This window comes from Neofelis nebulosa, chromosome 10 (assembly GCF_028018385.1).
Source record: "Neofelis nebulosa isolate mNeoNeb1 chromosome 10, mNeoNeb1.pri, whole genome shotgun sequence".
Taxonomy (NCBI): domain Eukaryota; kingdom Metazoa; phylum Chordata; class Mammalia; order Carnivora; family Felidae; genus Neofelis; species Neofelis nebulosa.
In genome coordinates this window covers 104,646,134-104,668,852 of record NC_080791.1, presented here as the reverse complement: position 1 = coordinate 104,668,852, position 22,719 = coordinate 104,646,134, and the positions used below count along the sequence as shown (strand labels likewise).

The 22,719-nt window shown below is 42.3% G+C and overlaps 2 protein-coding genes across 5 annotated transcripts in view; one reads left to right on the top strand and one right to left on the bottom strand.

Annotated features, from left to right (window-relative positions):
* Positions 1-22,719, top strand: part of LOC131487942 (membrane-spanning 4-domains subfamily A member 4A-like) — a 167,218-nt gene that overhangs the window by 90,936 nt on the left and 53,563 nt on the right. For all 3 annotated transcript variants that reach the window (XM_058689150.1, XM_058689149.1, XM_058689151.1), the window contains exon 3: positions 8,398-8,499. In XM_058689150.1, coding sequence (XP_058545133.1) covers positions 8,423-8,499 — 77 coding nt within the window. In that variant the 5' untranslated portion in view covers positions 8,398-8,422. The remainder of the gene's footprint in view (positions 1-8,397; positions 8,500-22,719) is intronic.
* Positions 60-22,538, bottom strand: MS4A7 (membrane spanning 4-domains A7). Of its 2 annotated transcripts, none has more exons than XM_058689144.1 (7): positions 22,415-22,538; positions 13,528-13,687; positions 8,778-8,912; positions 7,016-7,072; positions 5,087-5,293; positions 1,493-1,594; positions 60-398 (listed from the first exon to the last, which is right to left on the bottom strand). In XM_058689144.1, exons 2-7 carry the CDS (start codon positions 13,672-13,674, stop codon positions 225-227), a joined length of 822 nt encoding a protein of 273 aa, XP_058545127.1. In that variant the 5' UTR covers positions 13,675-13,687; positions 22,415-22,538; the 3' UTR covers positions 60-224. The 2 variants fall into 2 exon arrangements, with proteins under 2 accessions (XP_058545127.1, XP_058545126.1); XM_058689143.1 differs by having other exon boundaries at positions 22,307-22,431.

The window sequence follows — 22,719 nt, the reverse complement described above, 5'->3', positions numbered from 1 at the left end:
TTTGAGAGAGAGAGGGAGCATGAGCAGGGAAGGGAAACAAAGAGGGAGAGAGAGAATGCAGAGCCCGATGCGGGGCTCGAACTCACTAACCATGAGATCATGACCGGAGCAGAAATCAGGAGTTGGATGCTTTAACGACTGAGCCACCCAAGCACCCCAAGAGATTACTTTCAAGAGCAATAAAATGACTCTGACTGAGCAAGTGCAAAACAAAAACTGTTTTTCTAAAGGTTTCTTTCGGTGTCTAAAGTAGCTGAAATTTCAGGAAAGTCTAACCACACTTTGCCAAGAGTCCTGGCTTTCTCCTTTTTCTTCTGAGGCGTTACTCCTATGCATGACCTTGAAGGATTTTTGACATGTTGGATATGACCTTGTGATTGAGGCATGGAAAATGTACTCTGGAAAAGATAAAGTTTATTAGTGGGTTTTAAACTCTGATTTTGGAAGCTTTTTTTGATCCATATTTGAAATGCATTTCCCCCAAATGTATGGTAGTAGCTTTTCCAACTTTACCAAAATATAAAATGCATCAGTATTAGTTCGAACAAATGCTATGCTGTGATCTGCTAATCATATTACCATTTACCAATAAGATCATAATTGAGTCATAATGTATTCCTTCCCTTGAAATAATTTCTTTTTTTTGTCTTGGAAGGCAGGAGGTTTATTTTACACCGGTGGGCCCAGAGGAGATCATTCTCCAGAGATCTAAGCCCTGTAAGTAATTTCTGTAGAAAAAAATGGGTTTTAGAGAAAAGACCAGCATTTTCGAATTGTAAAGTCATGACCTAAGGGGAAGTAAGGAAGAACACAGGACACCATCAGCAGAACAGAGATGCCCTAGTAAGATACGACTGCATTCGCAAGGGAACGGAGTCATGGAGACGCTAGGGAGGCAGGTGGCTGTGTTCATGACAAGAAGAAGGAGATACAGGCTTTTCATTCTCAGCCCGTCAGCCTACATCATTTGTTCTCCTTGTGATTTTATCTGAGCCTTGGTTCTTTTATAAGGGGTTGGAGCAGGTGATTTTTTTCTTATTTTTGAGTTTATTTATTTTGAAAAAAGAGTACACATGGGGGAGGGGTAGAGAGAGGGGCAGGGGGAGAAAGAGAGAATCCCAAGCAGGCCCTGCGCCACCAGGGCAGAGCCCGATGTGGGGCTCGAACTCACAAACCACGAGATCATGACCTGAGCCGAAGCTGGACGCTTAACCGACTGAGCCACCCAGGCGCCCTTGGGGCAGGTGATTTCTAAAACCATTTTAGCCATTCTAATAAGCAGGTCTTCTGGTTTGCGGGCCAGAAGGCACTAATAATCTCAGATACCAGTGTCATCGTGAAGGAGCCCATTCATAGAACTCTCTCCTCACTCTGAAGGTTGACTGCTACGTGAACCTCATTGCCTCCTCTTTCTGCCACTGTTTAGACCCGGCACATCACAGCTCCAATGTTGGGACCCAGCAGGTGTCATGTGACATGTCAGAGTACTCACCCCTGGGTTCTTGGAGTACAGCTGTTTCCACCAAAGGATGGAAGCGTAGGTAGCCGTTAAGAGTTCCAGCACAGTGAAAATGAGCATCACCACCAGCACCCCCTGTGAATCAACAGTTGACAGGAACAGTTGGTGCCATCAGCTAGCCCTGTGCCTGACTGAGAGGAGACTGGGGGTGAAGGCTCTAGCCGTGGAGAGAATAAGGCACAGAAGCAGAGAAATAAGCGGCAACGGTTTCCTCTCAGAACCGTGGGATCCCACCTTCTGAGATAAGAGTAACCCTTCCTTTTATCACTAGTTGTTTTCACTGGCGTGGTATTTCTAGTGTGGATTTGCTTTTACTTATCCAGAAATGGTCTCAGTTCATCCTTTCCATCTGAAATCTCATGTGTTTTTTTTTTTTTTTTAATTCTGAAATTCACCCCACTTACTTCTCTTTGCACACGTCCTCTCTCCCTGGCAGGCTTACTGGGGCTCACATTAGATGTGTGCTGGTTCTTTTCAGTTCGCTGCCTCCTACCTGTCTGTTAACCCGTCACGCATATCTTTCAGATTTTTACTTCGATGTGTTGTGCTCCATGTGATTTCATCAGACCTCAATTTCACTTCACTGTTTATTTCTTTGGATATGTTGAATCTCCTTTTTAACTGATAACACTAAATGGTTCATTTCAAAGATTATAATTTGCATTTCTAATCATACTGCTTAGTTCTTTTTCAAATCTACTTTTTTTTTCTTGCTGTCATGTTATCTCATGTTGGTTTTAATTCCTTTTCTTTATGTCTCTATTGTTGAAAATATGTTTTCATTATGGTCTTCCAAATTGGTATATAACCTCCAATTCTTGAGCAACTAAACTTTCATATTTGCTGCTGTAACCCGTTTTTTTCTTAGGTTTTTCAAAATATTTTTCCTCTCAGATGATGTCAGTATATGGGTGCGTGGGGGAGGATTTTTTTTTTAACGTTTATTTATTTTTGAGACAGAGAGAGACAGCATGAACAGGGGAGGAGCAGAGAGAGAGGGAGACACAGAATCCGAGACAGGCTCCAGCCTCTGAGCTGTCAGCACAGAGCCCGACGCGGGGCTCGAACTCATGGACCGTGAGATCATGACCTGAGCCGAAGTTGGATGCTTAACCGACCAAGTTGTTTTTTTTTTTAATTTTTTTTTAACGTTTATTTATTTTTGAGACCGAGAGAGACAGAGCATGAACAGGGGAGGAGCAGAGAGAGATGGGGGAGGATTTTTTGATATGTAGGACAGACCCATTAGTTGGGTTTATGGATGACTCCCTAGATGGAAACTTTAGGTTTGATTCTGATAGAACCTCAGGAGATCCAGACCCAGGAACAGTTTTTAAGTGAATCCCTGTATTTGAGGTTCGTTTGTTTTATATGGAATTTGGATTTGGATACCGTCCATCCCTGCACATGGCTTGGTGAGATTATTTCATCCTAGAAACCTTTATGGTGGAGTTTCTTTAAGCTCCTTGGGATGTTGGGCAGAGTTTTCCTTGTCTTATTTTCATAAATAAGGTACATATTCAGTCTCTGCTTCTAACATTTTTGCAGGACACTCAGTGTGGGCTTGAAGAGCTTCAGATTTGTCATGGACATTGAAATGCCACTATCCCAGCTTGTAACACCTGTATTCCCATCCAGGCCTCCCTGGCTTTCTGGTCTCAGCTCTTAACTTGGTTGCCCGGCTGCAGGATCCTTCTTAGCTCCTGGAACCAACGATGCCTTTCTTCCTTGATCTTTTTCTGCCTCCCACCCTCTCTTCCTTCCTTCTTCCAACCTCAGATACACATCTTGAATCTTTTGATGTGTTACTTTGCTCAGGTTATCTTTGTGTTAATACAGAGCGGACATTTGGAGTCAAGTCCTACTGCAACTTCTCCAATTCTGCAGGAAGTTCTCTGGTTGTCTCAGAGTAGGAGTCAGTTTGATGTATTGAGTTTAGTTTCCATTGAGTTAAACCCTCATGCCCCAGCAGGGAGGATGTCTCCCTCACCCTCCTGGCTTTGCTCTGCACCAGGCTGATGCCATATCCTGGGCTTCCTCGCACTGATTTCTAACCAGATGCATTTCTGTGCCCTTCCACTTCCTCAAGCTCCTGTATCAGGGGGGTTGCTTTTGGCAGCCTCTGGGTCACACAGGCAGACTCACAGAAGTCTGTGAGTCTGGAAACTTGCACACATGTTCTGGGATTCCTGAGACACGTCCAAGGGAATAAGAGAGATTTCATCTATCTCCCTGGCTCCTGCTAGAGGAGTCACAAAGGAAGAAAATTTTCTCCCTAAAAGAGAGAAGTTTATGGTTTTAAAACTATGAGCCTGTATATAGAGAATTGACGAAGCCAATATTTTTATCGTCAACCACTGGTGACCATCCAGTGTTGGGGGGGAAAAGTGGCAAGAAAATGTTGCAGAGATGATGGCATTTCTGCTAGGATTTGAATCCATTGGAGGCTCATCTCCCAGTCCCTTCTCACTCTGCCAGCCCAGCTGGGCCAAAGTATAATTATGTGTTTGGGCTTAAAAAGTCCAAATTCTGTAGCTAACTTAATGTGGATAAAATTCAAATAAAGAGGCTATTTCTGCCTGCGTCGAGGGGGGAGAAAATGCCTTTTCAACAAAGGAGGCACTCCGAGAGCTAAACCTATTGAGAATGGAATGTTTTCTATGCAAGAAAGACTGCTGACCTTATCTTCTTTATCCACTTATCTATCCGTGCACTCTCAGGTTGCTTCCGTATCTTGGCTATTGTAAATAATGCTGCGGTAAATACATGGGTGCATATATCTTTTCAAACTAGAATTTTTGTTTTCTTTGAGTCAATTACCAGTAAAGGAATTGCTGGATCGTATGGTATTTTTATCTTTAATTTTATGAGGGACTTCCATACTGTTTACTACAGCGGCTGCACCATTATACATTCCCACCCAACAGTGCACGAGTTTTCCCGTTTCTCCACACCCTCTCCGACACTTGTTATTTCTTATTTTCTTGATACTAGTCATTCTGACAAGTGTGAAGTACTACCTCACTGTGGTTTGGGTTTGCATGTCCCTGCTGCTTAGTGAGGTTGACCATCATTTCATGTGTCTGTTGGCCGTCTGTATGTCATATGTGGGATAATGTCTATTCAAGTCCTCTGCCCATTTTTTAATTGGATTATTTGTTTTATTAGTGTTGGGATGTATAAGTTTTTATATATTTTGGACATTAACCCCTCGTAGGATTTATCATTTACAAATATAAGTTGTCTTTCTGTTTGTGTTTTCCTTTGCTGTGCAGAAGCTTTTTATTTTGGTGTAGCCCCAATAGTTTATTTTTGCTTAGTTCTCATGCCAGAGGAGACATGTCTAGAACCCACAAGTCTTCTTTATTTCCTTTTTTGACTTGGCACAATGCATCCCCTATATTTTGCAGTCTGCCGACAGGACTCAACCACAGTTTGGGGTTTTTTTTTTGGTCTGCTTCCAGCCATTCAGATCAACAAGGCACAGACTGCTGAAAAAGCAGAGATTATGCAAAGGAGAGAAACTAAGAATTTCACGGGCAAGATATTCAGTCTGAAACTACTTACCGTCAGACTGATACTAGCCAGGAGACAGTCCTTGAATTCATAAGTTGAATAATAGTACCCCGAATAAGGCAGTGAGGATAGGTATTCCCTTTCTGAGTCACACAGTCGAGAGGCCGTCTCCAGGGCTACCAGGCTGTCAGCAAGGAGGAAGAGGCCTGCTCCAGCAGCTAGAGAACTCGCTGCACTTGCTGTCAGGGTGCTCATGGCCTGAGAAAGAAAATTTGCATTGGGATGTCACAACAGGAGCAGCATGTGATGCTATTAACCCTCCATCCATTGTACTACAGTTGCTTCCCTGAGTCTGTTTCCCTGGTAATCTGTGCACTCGTAGGGGGCACAGACTATGTTTTATTCACCTCTGTATCCCTCTTCACTACCTGGTTTATCACCTGATACAATAAGTAAATGTTTGTTGAGTGAGAGAATGCACACGTAACTCCTCCTCCGGTATAGGAGTTCTGGATCCTTGGCTCTCTGCAGCACTGAAGACAGAGATGGCTTGCCGACTTCCCCAACAGCCTTAGAGTCGTTCTATTGCTTTCAGCCCTTCTAGAATAGGACCTTTGGTCCCTCCTACACCAGTCTATGGCTTTTATTTCCATGAAAGAGAGAACTGGAGAAGCTAGAATACCTACCTATAGGTGGATCAGGCCCAAGAACCACGCTCACCACATTCTGATTTGGGTCATATTCTATATTTTGGGGCAAAGGGTTCTCGCAGAATATGATGCCTCTGCAAAGACACTGAGGTGCCGGACTCTGTGCCAGGTTCCCAGCATGTGCTCATTTCTCTTTGAACGTCATTCAAGGATACTGTGTGTCTGGGGGAATGACTGCTCTGCCCTTCCTTCTCCCTTGGCCTGGGAGCCGTGTGGCTTCAAGTGCTGAGTTCCCAAAGGAAGTGCCGATGGAATGGGCGGCGCCTTTGCCCAGAGCTGCCACGTGTGCACTGGAGCCCACGTACTGTCTTGTGTCCTGCGTGCGGAGCCCACATCATGCTGGGTCATCCCAAGTATGGTTTTCCCTTTCAGGGTATTCAGGACGCTTGGGAAGCCACCTGTGAGAGCCACAGCCACATGTTCCTCTTCCCCATTTTATAAATGAGAAAACCGAAGCCCAGAAAAGGAAGGAACTTTTTCAAGCACACAGATCTGAGTGACAGATCTGAGACGAGAGTTTCCTGGTGCTGGGTCCAGAACTCTGACTCCATCCAGTGGGGTGAACTCTGTCCCCTGGTTCTGGGGTTTAGATTCTAGCTTCAAGTATAAGGAACGTATACCAGCCTCAGAACACCATCTTCTGTGCCCTCAACCGTAGTTAACTAGATCTTGGATCTTCCTGAGTCAGGATGTGGCCCTTCCCTAAGTCATCTTTGTGAGTGCGTGGCAAGGCAGAGGGAAAGGTTGCCAGAGTATCAAAGACCCCACCCGTGCACTCCTGACTTTTGTCAGGAAAGTGGCTACAGTCTGTTAATTCCTTGTTTCTGGGGGGGTGGGGGAGCTAGCCACAGGATCTAAGCCCACACACCTCTGCCTCTGACCTTGCCGTTTAGGGAAATTGGCTCATTCTGAGACAGGTTTTTCCGGAAAAGGAAGTCTAGGTTCTAGAAGGTCATCTACCCTGTTCAGGGCCAAGCTAACAAACTGCAAAGACTCCATGGTTTATTTAAAATTGTCTACCATTCAAGCAACTGAAGTAAACCTTGAAATATGACCCAGGAGCACATTACATAGGGGAAGAGTACTGGTCTAGGAAACAGGGAATTTGGCGTTTACACCCCATTCTGTCACCGGACCAGCAGTGAGAACTCTCTCCCCTGCTCAGAGCCCTATTTCCCTAAGCTGTCAAATGGACACTTTGAACTAGAGTTATTGCCTCTGAAGTTCTTTTTATTCCGGCGAGCTGAGATTCGACGGCTCTCATACTTACAAAGGGCATAGTTGCCTTTTTCCCAGAAATGATCGAGAGGGATCCAGTAATGGCAAACTGCTCAGAGAAGAGAGAAATGATCAGTTCAGTTGTCTTGTGGAAATGTGTGCACCATGTTACTATCCATCAATCAATAAGTAATGTAAAACTCTTAGAGAGATAACACCGTAGGAATGGTGTCGGTCCATATTAAGAGAGAGGCCTTATTTCTACTCTCAGGATGCTTAACATTGACTTTAGAGAAAGGGCAGATGCACAGAGGATTGGGATTTATGTTAGCGAAAATCACTGTGAGCTGAGGTGGCCTGGAGCGGAGGTATACGCAGAAAAAGAACAGTGCTAAGTTACGAGGTGGGAAGAGAGGAGGTTGAGGAAGACCAATGACTTGAAGGGATATGAAGGTGGGAGCAGCTGACAGAAGCACGTAGGAAAGGGGCTCCGATGACAGAAGGTACAGAAACACGTGAGCTTCAAGCACTGGTGTAGGGGGCCTGAGTTAGACTGGGAGTTGAAGAAAGGGGGAGGTACAGGGTCAGGTGTGAAGAGTCTCTCATCCTGAAGCCCCAGAAGTCGGTATTTTAAGTTTATTTATTTACTTTGGGGGGGGGGAGAGCAGGGAGGGGCTGAGAGAGAGAGAGAGAGAGAGAGAGAGAGAACCCCAAGAAGGCTCCCCACTCAGCACAGAGCCCAATGAGGGGCTCGATCCCATGAACCATGAGATCATGACCTGAGCTAAAATCAAGAGTTGGACATTTAACCGACTGAGCCACCCAGGTGCTCCCAGAAATGTGTGCAGTAGTGTAAGGATCTGGCTGGTGGAGGGAGAATGTTCTAAGCTGGAACATTGGTTAGGCTTGTGCCTTAGGGATTAGTAGTAGTCACAGACAGAGAGGGTCCAGCTTGAGCTGTTCCTGCCTTTCATAAGGGAATGTGGGAGCTCAACCACTGATTAGAGAAGTAAGGATAAGTTGTGCTCTGGGGTCAGGAGCAGGGCCTGCATCACTGCATAGTTTGCGTTCACATAAAGGCTGTATCCATACAGAGGTGATGCCCTGTTAGAATTCATCTGCCCAGAATGCGTGATTTTTCCTCCTTTGTGTAGGATACTACATGGAAAAGAAGTGACCCTTTGTGGGAGGCATGACTAGACCCTGGCTAGTCTCCAAAGAAAAGGACCCCTTTCCATGAGCCATTAGATGGAAAGTAGCAAAAAAAAAAAAAAAGTTTTCCAAATTCTCAGGGTTACTTCTGAACACATAGCAAGAGTGTCCTTGCTTCCCATGAATCTTACCATCACCAGTTTGATTCTCTGCAGACCTGTGGCATTTACCCATGGTGCTCATTTTATTTTAAAATTGATCTTTTCACTCTTTACCTGACAGGTGGATTATTCTTACACTGAAGGGAATGCAATGGCCTCATCAAAGACCCGAAGAAGAATGTGAAAAATCTTCTACTTTTCCAGAGGTCGGCTGTGAGGCCAGGTAAGAAGTGTTGTGCTGGTGTGCCCACTGTATTACCCTCTTGCCTCCTGCCCTGACCAGCTACTCCCTGGGATGGTGACACAGGAGGAGGGATTAGACTCCTCTGCTGCTCTTCCCGAATGGGAGAAACGTGACATGGGATGATGACAGAGAGAAAGCTACAGGCCTTGGCCACCTGCTCCTTTCTCCCCACCTCTTGGGACTGAGTCACTCCATGATCTAGTACCCACTTAGCGTTTAAAGAGCATATCCTTTCTTGGAGACCCCATTCTACTCACACATGTAGCTGCTACAAATGGGTACCCAGACATCAAAATGGTGGAAGTTGTTGGCTTGAAGTGAGAAGAGTAAGGAGCAGAAACCAAAATCGCCCCCAAACTTGAAATCAGCAGGCAGCACATAATCTGTATAATCTACAAGAGAGAAGAGGGAAAATGCTAGGAACATACTTTGAACAGATGAAAGTGATTATTTGAATGTACATTGTGTTTATAAGGAATATAAAATATGCTATAATGTGTCATATTAAAAGGGGGGGGGGAGTATTACAAGGAGCCAGTAAGCATTCTCTAAGAGAAACTCATGTATACCTAACTTCTTCCTTTCTGATAGGATTAGTAAACTAGCAAATCAGGAAGTGATAATATATACATTTTAATTTTATTTTGAAAAATATAGTTGACATTTTTTGTTGTTGTTGTTCTAGGAAAAGTAGGTGGAGAAAATTGTTCTGGACAATAGTCCAGTTGGATGGATGTAGAAAGCAAACTTACCAAGGGAGAGTTAATAAAGGGCTCAATTTCAATTGAAATAAAATAAAGCCATAATTCATCTTATCTTCTTCATCATTGAATTTTGATAGTAATTACTGTTTTTATGACACCAGTGGTAATAGTCTACATTTGTTGAACACTTTCTACACTCTGGTTATTTATCTCATCTTGTTTACGGATGAGAAAAATGAGGCACTGGGAGTTTAAATAGCTTGTACAAACCCACACAAATGGCCAAGTGGAGGAACTAGGACTTTGCCCTATTACTTTGATCTAGAATCCACACTCTTACCCACTGTTTAATGCATATGCAATTGAAAGATGATACAAAAACATAGGAGAAATAATGTAAAGTCAAGAGAATTCAACCATTCATGCAATTTATATTTATTGAATATCTGTCCTGTGCCAGCACCAGGGAAATGAAGCAGATGAAAGTCACTGCCACTGGCCATGTATTATGTCCTTTACAGAGATGTTCCTTGGAAAGTGGAATTAGTTAGGAGCAAAGTAGTAGGAGGCCCGAGGAGTACTGGGGACAGAGTGCAAACCCTGTAGGGTTTTGTAGGCTATTTTATCAACTTTGCCTTTCGTTCTGAGTAAAAAGGGAAGTGAAGTGGATAATTTTGAGAAAGTGATTTCTATTTTTAAAAGATCATTCTAATGCTTGCCCCATCGAGAATAGATTATAAGGAAACAGAGCAGGGACATCAATAAGGAGGGCATTGTAGTAATTCACAGGTGAGATGATGTTGACTTGAAAACGACATTCATAGTAGAGGTAGTAAGAAGTAGTTGGATTCTAGTTGCACGATGAAGATTAAGCCTCTAGGATTTGCTGACAGTTTGCATGTGGATTATAAAAGAAAGAAATGAAGGTTGCTTCCAAGGGTTTTGGCTTGAGCATCTGAAATGATGGTGTTGACATTTATCTGAGATGGGGAATGTTGTATGAGGGGTGGGTTGGGGGACAAAAATGAGGATTTCCGTCTGGGACAGGTTACGAGAGAGGTGTAGATATCTCAGTGGAAACGTACATAGGCTGTTGGTTATAGGAGTCTTAACTTTAGAGGAGAGAGCCATGTAAGGGAAATAATCTTTTTCTTCCCAAGTCATCAGTGAAGATCATATTTAAAACTATATTATTGTGTGAATTTACCACTGTAGCAGATGTAGCAACAAAATGGGGACTGAGCAATGGAGCAATCCAAATTTAGAGTCAGATAAATAAATAGAAACAATCAAGGCGTATAAAAGAAGCAGCCAAGAGGGAAGGAGGAAGACCAGAAGAATGTGATGTCCAAGAAGCCATATGATTAAAATGTTTCAAGTAGGAGAGGGTAGTTGCTGCATCAAACACTTCTGTTAGTTCAAGAACATTAACAGTGGAGACTTGGAAATTGGGTTACTAATGTGGAGCAAGGGGGACAAATCTCATTGGATGTGTTTCAAGAGAGACTATCATTCAAGAGGAGCTGGAAACATTAGACTTCCCACCCCATAGAGGAGTGTTGCTGAGAAGGCGAGTTGCTGGTGGGGCATTAGCTAGAGGGCCTGCGAAGTTATAAGTGTCTGTTTCTGCTGTTTTGTTCTCAAGACAGGAGAAATTGCAGGAAGATTCTGCCCTCGTGGAACTGATCATAAAACATTTGCAGAGAGCATGGGGAGGACTACTGGAACGAGTAATGAGGGATGGGATTCACTGCACAAGGGAGGCTCATCATTAATTAGAAGATGGGCATTTGTTTAGTAATGGGGAAGGGAGAGAGAATATATGGCACCGATGGGAGTAATTGCAGATGTGTGGTGGCTTGTGGACCTTCTCTCCAGATTGCCTCAGTTTTCTTAGTATGTTAGGAAGCCAGGTAATCAATGGAGAAGGATTGAAACCTATTGAAATAGTTTTCTGGGGTAGCAGGAAAGTGAATGGATGAAAGAAATACCGTGTTCTTTTTAAGCAGCCTTTACAGTCCCTTTGAGGTTATGGTCATAAATCCAAAGTGGAGTCCGTGTGTGTGTTTGCCAAGGTTAGTTGCATGGGTTCAGGGGCAGAATAGGCAAAGGGGCAGAGTTAGAATTAAACCAATGTGGCAGTTTTTCCTTAAGGAGGACAAAGCTGTTGATCATGGTTAGGTGAGGAAGGCTCCATGAAATAGGGATATTATCAGTAACTCCCAGAGAGGTTAGAGAAAGTTAGCATCGACATAGAGTTGGAGGGAGTGATCTGGAAAGATCAGAGGTGATGGACTATGGGATGCTTGAAATGTAGATAATGTTGGGTTTATTGCCGTTGGTATTGGTAAGGTCCAGGGTACGACTCAGGAAATGTTTGTCTATGGAAGGATGGGCAACATACCTGGGGAGAAGAGGTCAAGGAGCAGACAGGACATGATATTGGAGGGATCATATACATGAGTATTGAAATAGCCAAGACTTACGATACGAACTCTACCCTGGGAGTGATAGTGATTGAGGAGTCAGTATCTTGAAGATAAAAGGCACGTGATCCAGGAGAGCAAAAATAGTGGCAATGACCTGGAATCCTTCTATAGAGCAAGAGAATTGTGAGAATGGGGCTCTCTTGTTTTGTTTTGTTTTCTTTTCTTTTAACTGTATAGTTCATCTATTACCCTAAGCGTGTAAAATAGTGACTGGCACAATGAAGGTGCTCAAAAAATGACAGCTGAATGTATAAATGAATAAATGTATGTCCAGTATTTCTTACTGATTGCCGAAGCACACAGTGAAATGTGTTTGTGATTCTAGGCCATAGGTAAGCTAGATTGTAGGGAGCAGGACAGGTCTACACAGAACCAGTTGTCTGGAAGAAGTAAATTAAGGAGTGAGTAATGGTAAATGATAGAATGACAGACGTTAACTGGTTTTATTTTCAAGCAACATAGTCATCAACTGATTTTTCTAAGGATGATCACTTTTCAAAATTGCCGCTACGTCATTTAATGTTATTTTCTAAAACACTGATTGTTTTTAGGTTTTTACATGAAACTCATTCTTCTAAAATTTTAATTCTCCTATCAATTCTTGATTAGTCCTAATATTAGGATTACCTAAAAGAACTTTTGAAGTTTGTGACTATTAACAATTACTTGAAATAATTATTTGTTTCCAGTGCTCAAAATATAGGTAACATTTTTAAAAATATCTCTTTTGGGAGGAAGACTGAAGTAGGACTTTTCAGATACTACATAAAAAGGGTAACTATGTTGTTTTATTTTTCTTTTTTAAGTGGGAGTGAATTACTTAGTTGGATGACATGAGTTTATTTTTTTTAAGTTTATTTATTTATTTTGAGGGAGGGAGGGAGAGAGAGAGAGAGAGAGCATAAGATGGGAAAGGGCAGAGAGGAGGAGAGACAGAATCCCAAGCAGGCTCCATGCCATCAGTGCAGAGCCCGATGCGGGGCTTGAACTCACATACTGTGAGATCATGACCTGAGCTGAGATTAAAAGTCAGCCGCTTAACCAGCTACACAACCTGGGTGGCCCTGGATGACATGAGATTCTAAAATAGGAGCTTTTAGAGACTGAGAGGAGAGGACTGATCTGGAAGTGCCCCGAGAAGCAAAGAGACTGCCTTCACTTCTATGCCCAGAAGAGAGGGTCACAGTGGAAACAGTGCCCTTGGGAGCTAGGTTCCTGTTTGCACGATTGATGAGGAGGCCTTTGAGAAACAAATCCAGGAATGAATCGGATTATGCTGTTAACGGACCCTGAATTCTAGAGGACACAACCAGGCAGGTTTCCAAAGTCAGAAATGAATAAGAGTTGGGTCTTAAAAGGGGATAGTCAGAACCAGGTGGACATTAAAGTCCTGAGTATGAAGGATGATGACTGGGGACATTCGGATGTCTTAGGGTGAGGCAGACAGGGAGAAAATGTATGGTGAGGTTAGTCCAGATCGTCTCATTTCAAAATGGTTAAGAAATGAGCTCAAAATAGACAGATCTAATTTAATCACACTGAGTAAAATCATGTGCTTAAATCCAACATCTACTACAATAAAGACAGATTACAGGAGACTTTCTTATGTAGATTTCAAGTGGAGACCTAGTGGTTTTAGTTTATAGAAAGGCCTGAGTAGGACACAGTCTTCCCATAAAGCGCCATTTCATGTCCCAGTTGGCCTGGAGTCAGAGAAAAAAATGAGAGACTCTCCCAGATCCACTGTAGATATGTAGTGTGGGTATGTTTGCAGTATTTTCCACAGTGTCTCCCTTCCAGTGACGTGGACTTACTCCAAGGACTGTAGTTTCTTTTTGCAGAGTGTTTGGTGGGTTGTCCTCTTTTTGGTAGCTGTGTCTAAGTTTCTCTCTTTTGGGGATGATGATGCCATTTGGAGTAAAGCTGTCAAAGGCTCCCTTGGTCTTGGGCTTTGATAGCATGATCCTGACGATGCTGGAAGAGGCAGTGAACTCAATTAGGTCCTGAGGTTCGACTTAAAGATATGAAACCATCTAAGATTTTTCTCCATTGTCCAAGAGGTGACCTGTCCTTTAGGAACAAAAGTTAATGTGGGGAGCAGTCTGGAAAGCTAGCATGCTTGGCATAGCCCATCCATTGTGGACAGAAAGCGTGTCACTGGGAGAAAACTGTGAACACAATTGAGAGGTGAACCATTCATATAGAACTTTCCTTGCGGCCTTGAGTGGATCCACCTCGCTGTCCTTCCAGTGGCCCCTGCTTCCAACATCCCTCTCATTCCTGTGTACCTCTGCTTCCCCTGTGCCGCACTCCCACACCACACGCCCCAGGATTGTACCTTTATGCTGCACCTTTGCTGCTCAGTCTTCCTTCAGAGTCTCGTTTTCTTTCCATTAAGATGTTGATTAGCTGGGGGGCCTGGGTGGCTCAGTCAGTTAAACATCTGACTCTTGACATCAACTCAGGTCATGATCTCAGGGCTCATGAGATCTAACCCTGTGTCAGGCTCCACATTGAGCATGAAGCCTGCTTGGGATTCTCTCTCTCTGTCTCTCTCTGCCCTTCCTCACTCACACTGCCTCTCTCTCTCTCTCTTTCTTTCAAAATAAATAAATAAACATTTTAAAAAAGATGCTGATTAACCCTATTCCACATCTCTTTCTTGTATAGGTGCTGTCCCACAGAGAATGACTCCCTTGCCCATATTAGCTTAATAATTGTTAATATGAACATTTATTTAATGCTTGCTGAATTCCAGGAACTAGGCCATTGTAACTCTGGTCTTTAAAGCAACTTAGGTGTTATTAACCTCACTGTATACATTGGAAACTCGGGACTAATAAGTTCAAGTTCAAATACACAAAGTGCCTAGCCTGGCACATTGAAAGTGTTTAACACGTGGTAGCAAATATAATAATAATCACTATTTTTAAGTTTATTTATGTATTTTGAGAGAGAGAGAGAGAGAGAGAGAGAGAGAGAGAGAGAGCTCATGCACACATGTGAGCTAGGGAGGGGCAAAGAGAGAGAATCCCAAGCAGGCTCTGTGCTGTCAGCATGGAGCCCCACGTGGGGCTCGATCTCACGAACAATGAGATCGTGACATGAGCCAAAATCAAGAGGTCAGACGCTTAACTGACTGAGCCACCCAGGTGCCCCAAATATAATTATTATTATTCCGTGTTTGCACAAATGTCTGAACCAAGTCAGTATAGCTCAGAAGCTTGTGATATTTTTCTAAATATCACATCAATTCTCATCTTCCATTCTTCTTTCCTAACACTGGCAATTTCAACATAGACTCAAGGAGCATAGTATCTGCTGCCCACCAGCTCAGCAGTGTTTCTGGTCTCTGTGATGTGGGTAGCAGAGTCCAGCCCCTGGGATGCTCCTTAGGTCTGTTCTTAGCACAACATCCTCCCTCTTGAAAGTCATAGTTTGGATAAAGGCTTGTGATAATCTGGTGGTACCACAGGTCTCTGCTCCCTGATCCTTCTCCTCAATGTCCGGGCTCTTTTGGATGGGATGCATAACATACAAAAATTAGAACCGGCACCCACAATCTCATTACTAGTGAGGGTGATGGGAAAGGGCACTGGGCTGGAAGTCCAATGCCTCAGCATCTAGTTGCATGTCTGAGCATAGGTCTTGGAGTCCAGCCCCATGCTCATATTCTAGACCTACCAATTATTACTAAGCTCACAATAAGCAAGTTGTTTTTAGCCACTTCATAGGTTCACAGTGAGGGAGAGATGAGATGATGCATGTAATGGGTTCAGTATAGAGCAGGGCACATGATATACTTTCAATACGTATTAGTTAATCTAAAGCTCATTGGGATTCCAGCTCAGATATTTATTAGTTGGCCACAGGCAGGTTATTTCCCCTCATTTATCCTCAGTTTCATTACTTACAAAATAGGGATAATAAGGCTATCATGAAGGATGCTTGTGAGGATTTGGATGAGGTGATTTAGGTGAGTGCCTTTTGTTGTGTCCCTGTGATCTTTATCAGGTGCTCCATTGTGCTCAATAAAAGGTTGGTGACCTCCACTCCATTTCTGCTCCTAGATCTGTGCCCTGGTCATTTCTCATTCTCCCTGGGCATCAAGTACCTTATTTGAAAAGTTATTAAAAACAAAGTTCTCCCTGTCTAAGGAGATAATTTTCACTTTGGGGGATTTTGGAGTCTGGACAGAAGTATGGTTGAGGTAAGATGAATGAAGAGGGAAGTAGTGTTGACACTGAATCCTTTGCAGTAGATCTGGGGCAAAGAGGCCATGGATGAGCATTCCAGCACATCTTTAAGATGAGGCTTAGCAATCCCTATCAAAATGACACCAGCGTTCTTCACAGAGCTAGAACAATCCTAAAATTTGTATGGAACTAGGAAAGACCCCAGTAGCCAAAGCAATCTTGAAAAAGAAAACCCAAGCAGGAGGCATCACAATCCTGGACTTCAAGCTATATTACAAGGCTGTGATCATCAAGACAGTATGATACTGGCACAAAAACAGACACTCAGATCAATGGAACAGAATAGAGAACCCAGAAATGGACCCACAAATATATGACCACCTAATCTTTGACAAAGCAGGAAAGAATGTCCAGTGGAATAAAGACAGTCTTTTCAGTAAATGGTGTTGGGAAAACTGGACAGCAACATGCAGAAAAATGGACCTGGACCACTTTCTTACACCAGACACAAAAATAAACTCAAAATGGATGAAAGACCTAAATAAGACAGGAAGCCATCAAAATCCTAGAGGAGAAAGCAGGCAAAAACCTCTTTGACCTCGGCGGCAGCAACTTCTTACTCAACATGTCTCTGGAGGCAAGGGAAACAGAAGCAGAAATGAACTACTGGGACCTCAGCAAAATAAAAAGCTCCTGCACAGCGAAGGAAACAATCAGCAAAACTAAAAGGCAACTGATGGAATGGGAGAAGATATTTGCAAATGACATATCAGATAAAGGGTTAGTATCCAAAATCTATAAAGAACTTATCAAACTCAACACCCTGAAAACAAATAATCCAGTGAAGAAATGGGCAGAAGACATGAATAGACACTTCTTCAGAGAAGACATCCAGATGGCCAACCGACACATGAAAAATGGTCACCTTCACTCATCATCAGGGAAAAACAAATCAAAACCACCATGAGATACCATCTCACCCATGTCAGAATGGCTAACATTAACAACTGAGGCAACAACAGATGTTGGCAAGGATGTAGAGAGAGAGGATCTCCTTTGAACTGCCGGTGGGAATGCAAACTGGTGCAGTCACTCTGGAAAACAATATGGAGGTTCCTCAAAAAATTAAAAAATAGAACCACCCTATGAGTCAGCAATTGCACTACTAGGTATTTATCAAAAGGATACAGGTATTATGTTTCGAAGGGGCACATGCACCCCAATGTTTATAGCAGTGCTATCAACAATAGCTAAAGTATGGAAAAAGCCCAAAGGTCCATCGACGGATGAATGGATAAAGAAGATGTGGTACACACACACACACACACACACGCACGCACGCACGCAATGGAGTATTACCCAGCAATCAAAAAGAATGAAATCTTGCCATTTGCAACTACATGGATGGAACTGGAGGGTATTATGCTAAGCGAAGTTAGTCAGTCAGAGAAAGACAAAAATCATATGACTTCACTCATATGAGGACTTTAAGATGCAGAACACATGAACACAAGGGAAGGGAAGCAAAAATAATATACAAACAGGGAGGGAGACAAAACATAAGAGACTCAAATACAGAGAACAAACTGAGGGTTGCTGGAGGGGTTGTGGGAGGGGGGATAGGCTAAATGGGTAAGGGGCACTAAGGAATCTACTCCTGAAATCATTGTTGCACTATATGCTAACTAGGGTGTAAATTTAAAAACTAATTAATTAACTTAAACTTTTTTTTTAAATTCAAGAAGATGAGGCTTAGATTTTCCTCTATGTCAGAAACAGGACAAGGATATCCACTCTCCCCACTGTTATTTAACATAGTACTGGAAGTCCCTGCCACAGCAATAAGACAACAAAAAGAAATAGAAGGAATCCAAATCGGCAAGGGAGAAATAAGACTTTCACTATTTGCAGATGACATGATACTTTACATAAAAAATCCAAAAGACTCCACCAAAAGATTGCTATAACTGACACATGAATTTAGTAAAGTTGCAGGATACAAAATCAACATACCGAAATCTGTTGCATTTCTGTACACCAATAATAGAAGCAGCAGAAAGAGAAATCAAGGCATCAACCCCATTTACAATTGCACCAAAAACAATAAGATACCTAGGAATAAACCTAATAACCAAAGGGGTGAAAGACCTGTACTCTGAAAACTATAAAAAACTGCTGAAAGAAATTGAACATGACACAAAGAAATGGAAACACATTCCATTATCATGGATTGGAAGAACAAATATGGTTCGTATTATTAAAATGTCTACATTACCCAGAGCAGTTTACACATTTAATGCAATCCCTATCAAAATACCAAACAGTTTTCACGGAGCTAGAACAAATAACCTTAAAGTTTATATGGAACCACAAAAGGCCCCAAATAGCCAAAGCAATCTTGAAAAAGAAAAGCAAAGCTGGAGGCATCGCAATTCCAGACTTCAAGTTATATTACACAGCTGTAGAGATCAAGACAGTATGGTATTGGGACAAAAATAGACATATAGATCAATGGAACAGAATAGAAAACCCAGAAGTGGACCCATAACTATACGATCAATTAATCTTCCACATTGCAGGAAAGAATATCCAGTGGAAAAAAAGTCCCTTCAACAAATGGTGTTGGGAAAACTGGACAGCAACATGCAAAAGAATGAAACTGGACCACTTCCTTTCACCACACCAAAAATGAATTCAAAATGGGTTAAAGACCTAAATGTGAGAAAGAAAACCATTGAAATCCTAGAGGAGTAACCTGTTTGACATTAGCCATAGCAGTTTCTTACTAGATATGTCTCCTGAGACAAGGGAAAAAAGCAAAAATAAACTATTGGGACTTCATCAAAATAAAAAACTCTGTACAGTGAAGCTCCCATCCCTACAGAATGGGAGAATATAATTGCAAATGATAAACTGATAAAGGGTTAGTATCCAAAAGATATAAAGAACTTATAAAACTCAATACCCCAAAAACAAAGAATCCAGTTAAAAAATGGGCAGAGAACATGAGTAGATATTTTTCCAAAGAAGACATACAGATGGCCAACAGACACATGAAAAGATGTTCAACATCACTGATCATCAGGGAAATTCAAATCAAAACGACAATGAGAAAAAGAGAGGGTACTATCAAATACCTATCCTATATTAGGCACCATATTTGCCTTTGGAGATTTTGAAAAGCTGCATAAAAGATTTCAGAACGTAAGAGATTTCAAATCTGAAAAGAGATTTCAGATATATACTATCTGGTAGAAAAAAAATGTAAATATGGAATAAAATACTTTTGGAACTATAAAAAAAAAACTACAACGAGATATCACCTCATACCAGTCAGAATGGCTAAAATTAACAGCAGAGGAAACAAACAACAGGTGTTGGCAAGGATGTTGTGGAAATGCAAACTGGTGGAGCCACTGTGGAAGACAATATGGAGGTTCCTCAAAAAGTCAAAAATAGAGGGGCGGCTGGGTGGCTCAGTCGGTTAAGTGTCTGACTTCAGCTCAGGTCATGATCTCATGGTTTGTGGTTCGAGCTCTGCGTTGGGCTCTGTGCTGACAGCTCAGAGCCAGGAGCCTGTTTCTGATTCTGTGTGTCTCTCTCTCTCTACCGTTCTCCTGCTCATGCTCTGTCTCTCTCTGCCTCTCAAAAATAAATTGTTTTTCAAAAAGTTAAAAATAGAGCCATCCTACTACCCAGCAATTGCACTACTAGATACTTACCGAAAGGATACAGAAATACTTATTCAAAGGGATACATGCACCGAGATGTTTATAGCAGCATTATCAATAATAGCCAAATTATGGAAAGAGCCCAAATGTCCATGACTGATGAATGCATAAAGAAGATATGGTGTATATACACACACAATGGAATATTACTAAGCCATCAAAAAGAATGAAATCTTGCCATTTGCAGTGTCATCGATAGAGCTAGAGAATATTATGCTAAGCGAACTAAGTCAGAGAAAGACAAATACCATGTGATTTCACTCATGTGGAATTTAAGAAACAAAACAAGTGAACACAGGGAGAAAAAAAGAGGGGAAAACCAAGAAACAGACTCTTGACCATAGAGAACAAACCGATGATTACCAGAGGAGACGTGGGTGGGGTGGGTGACATAGGTGGTGGGGATTAAGGAGGGCATTTGTAGTGAGCAGCGGGTGTTATACGTAAGTGTTCAATTGCTAAATTCTACACCTGAAACTAATATTATACTGTATGTTAACTAACTGGAATCTAAATTTTAAAAAAAAGAAAGAAAATGAGGCTCAGAGAGGGTAAATAGTTTGCATAGCACTGTATATCTAGCATATGATGGAGGCAAGCCTTGAACCCGGGCAGTGTAATGCCATTGCTCTTCTGTGGGTGGGTGTGCTGTGCCCATCTAGCCACACATGATGCTCAGCCCCTCTGTCTTCCCTCCCTTGTAGCCAAGATCCATTGACTACCAATCTCCATATTCACCGACAGGAGATCTTCTGACCTTGGAGACTTGTTCCCGTATTCTGGAAACTTGACTTCTGCTGCACTCCTGTGGTTTGCTAACCCAAATGTGCAAGGCAAAGACTGGAAGGGCAGTTCCCAGGTTCTGGGGGAGGAGGAAATGGGGAGTTGCTGTACCCTGTGTAGAGAATTTCCACTGTGCAAGATAAGTTCTAAAGATCTGCTGTTAAGCACTGGGCCTTCAGGTAGACATACTGGACTGTGCATTTAAAAATCTGTTAACCAGTAGATCTCACGTTAAGTGTTCTTACCACAATAAAAAACTAAAAGAATAAAATTGGGAAGAAGGAAGGAAAGAAAAAAGATTGCCTCCCAACTTCAGGATTTAAAAACAAAATCTCTGTAGTTCTGGATTCTTTCCTATAGGATTCCTTCCTATATTTTTCAGTCCTCATACCCAGGGACTACAGGATCTACTGGGTTCTAGTCCTGAACATCTAGCCAGGACCCGGATGCCTGGTTGGTACCCTTACCAGATTCTTGATAACATGTCTTATTTATTTTCTTTTATTATTTTTAATCGTTTTGTTTAAAAGAGTGTATCACATAGCAATTACAGTCAAAATAGGGAATACATTTTGAAGAAGAAAAGGAAGTTCCTTAAATCTCAGCTCCCACCCAATAACTAGCGTTTCATACATATCCTTTCTACCCTCATTTTCTCCCTGTCTTTCTCTCTGTATGTTTACACACATTCATTGTTCTACATAAACAGAGTGGTTCTATACAGGCCATTTAGAAATCTTTCTGCACTCAACATTAGTCTGTGGACATCTCTGACGGTCATGTATGCAGATAATAAAACTCCTAAGCTCAAAAGCTACGTGGTAAATTCTGCTACCTGATACAGTGTGGATGAACCTTGAAGACAATATGCCAAGTGAAGTAATAAGCCAGTCACAGAAGGACAGATGTTGTCTGATTGCACTCCTGGAAGGCACTCAGAGTACCCAAGTCCCTCAAGACAGAAAGTAGAGTGATGGACACCAGTGGCTAGGAGGAGAGGGAAATGTGGAGTTAGTGCTCCATGGTCATGATCATGGGCTTTCCGTTCCGGAAGATGAAAAAGTTCTAGAGTTCAGTCATGGGGATGGTTGCACGAGAATGTGAATGTACCACACCACCCAACTCTACACTTATAAATGGTTAAAATGCTAAATCTCGTGTTACATATATTTCATCACGACGAGAAAAAAGCCACTGTATTCAAATTAATAGACGTTTCAAGATTCATTTAACCAGTCGTGTTATTTAGGTTATTTCTCTCTCTCTCTCTCTCTCTCTCTCTCTCTCTCTCTTCTTTTTATCATTATGAACAGTGCTACAGTGAACATCTTTGCACTTCTGTGGTGCCTCGCCTGTTCAGTCATCTCCTTAGAGTAACGTTTAGAAGTGGATTTACTGAGTTTAAGGCTATGATACTTGTATTGCTGCTTTTTAGAGGGAATGCTGTAGAACCAGGATTCTGTATGGTTTCACAAGAAGTCCCCAGACTAATGCCATCATCTTCAGACTCCACCCTCTGAGAGGGATACTTTGTCCCTCTACATTCAAGTGGAGGACAACTTGGGGTGGCCCACCACATTTCCAGATGGTTCTAAAACCCCCATTTTGGAGATAAATCATAGCTTAGAGGACTGCTCTGCATACAGCGATTTTCTCTATGACAGAAATAGATTGAACAACAGCATCCTAATGCAGGATCCAGGCTAATTGCACAGTATTTTCCGAGAGCATATTCTGTGTAAGACTGAGCAACATACCAAGAAATGCGGAGAACTGTGGAAAATTGTCACCTCAAGTCTTGGAGGAAACCTAAGGATTGTTTCACGCAATTCTCTTGTTTGGAAAGTGAGTAAACTACAAACCGGAGCAGGGAATTGACTCACCAGTTCATGCAGGTGCTCAGAAGAGAGAGTAAGAATCTGATTCCTGGCTGGCTATTCCAAGGACAGTCATCTCCCCCCAAAGTTCAGGATGCAAATGAACATGCCCACCTGTTCCTGGAGCCCAGTCCTCTGAGTGGTGGCTGGCGGGCCAGCTTTCTGCTTGGGAGCTCTCAGCCGCAACCTCCTACTGGCTGTTCCTGCCAGAACACTGTTGGTCCTTTGCTCTCCAGCCTCTGAGACTTCCTGCCCTTTTCTCAGAATAGTAGTTATGATTACACAAGATATGGGCTTCACTGTACTTACATTCAACACATGAAAAATACCTCTGCTTCCTCTTTATAAATTTCAAAGTTTGGAAAATAACACAGACTACAAGTAACACCTAAGAATAAAGAGCTTGTGAAGACTGGTGA

Coding starts and splice junctions, on each gene's coding strand:
- MS4A7 (XM_058689143.1), bottom strand. Junction 8,913..13,527: donor AAGAAACTACAGTCCTTGGA/GTAAGTCCACGT, acceptor TCTCTCTTGTAG/ATTATACAGATTATGTGCTG. Junction 7,073..8,777: donor CATTTGTAGCAGCTACATGT/GTGAGTAGAATG, acceptor TTCTCTGAGCAG/TTTGCCATTACTGGATCCCT.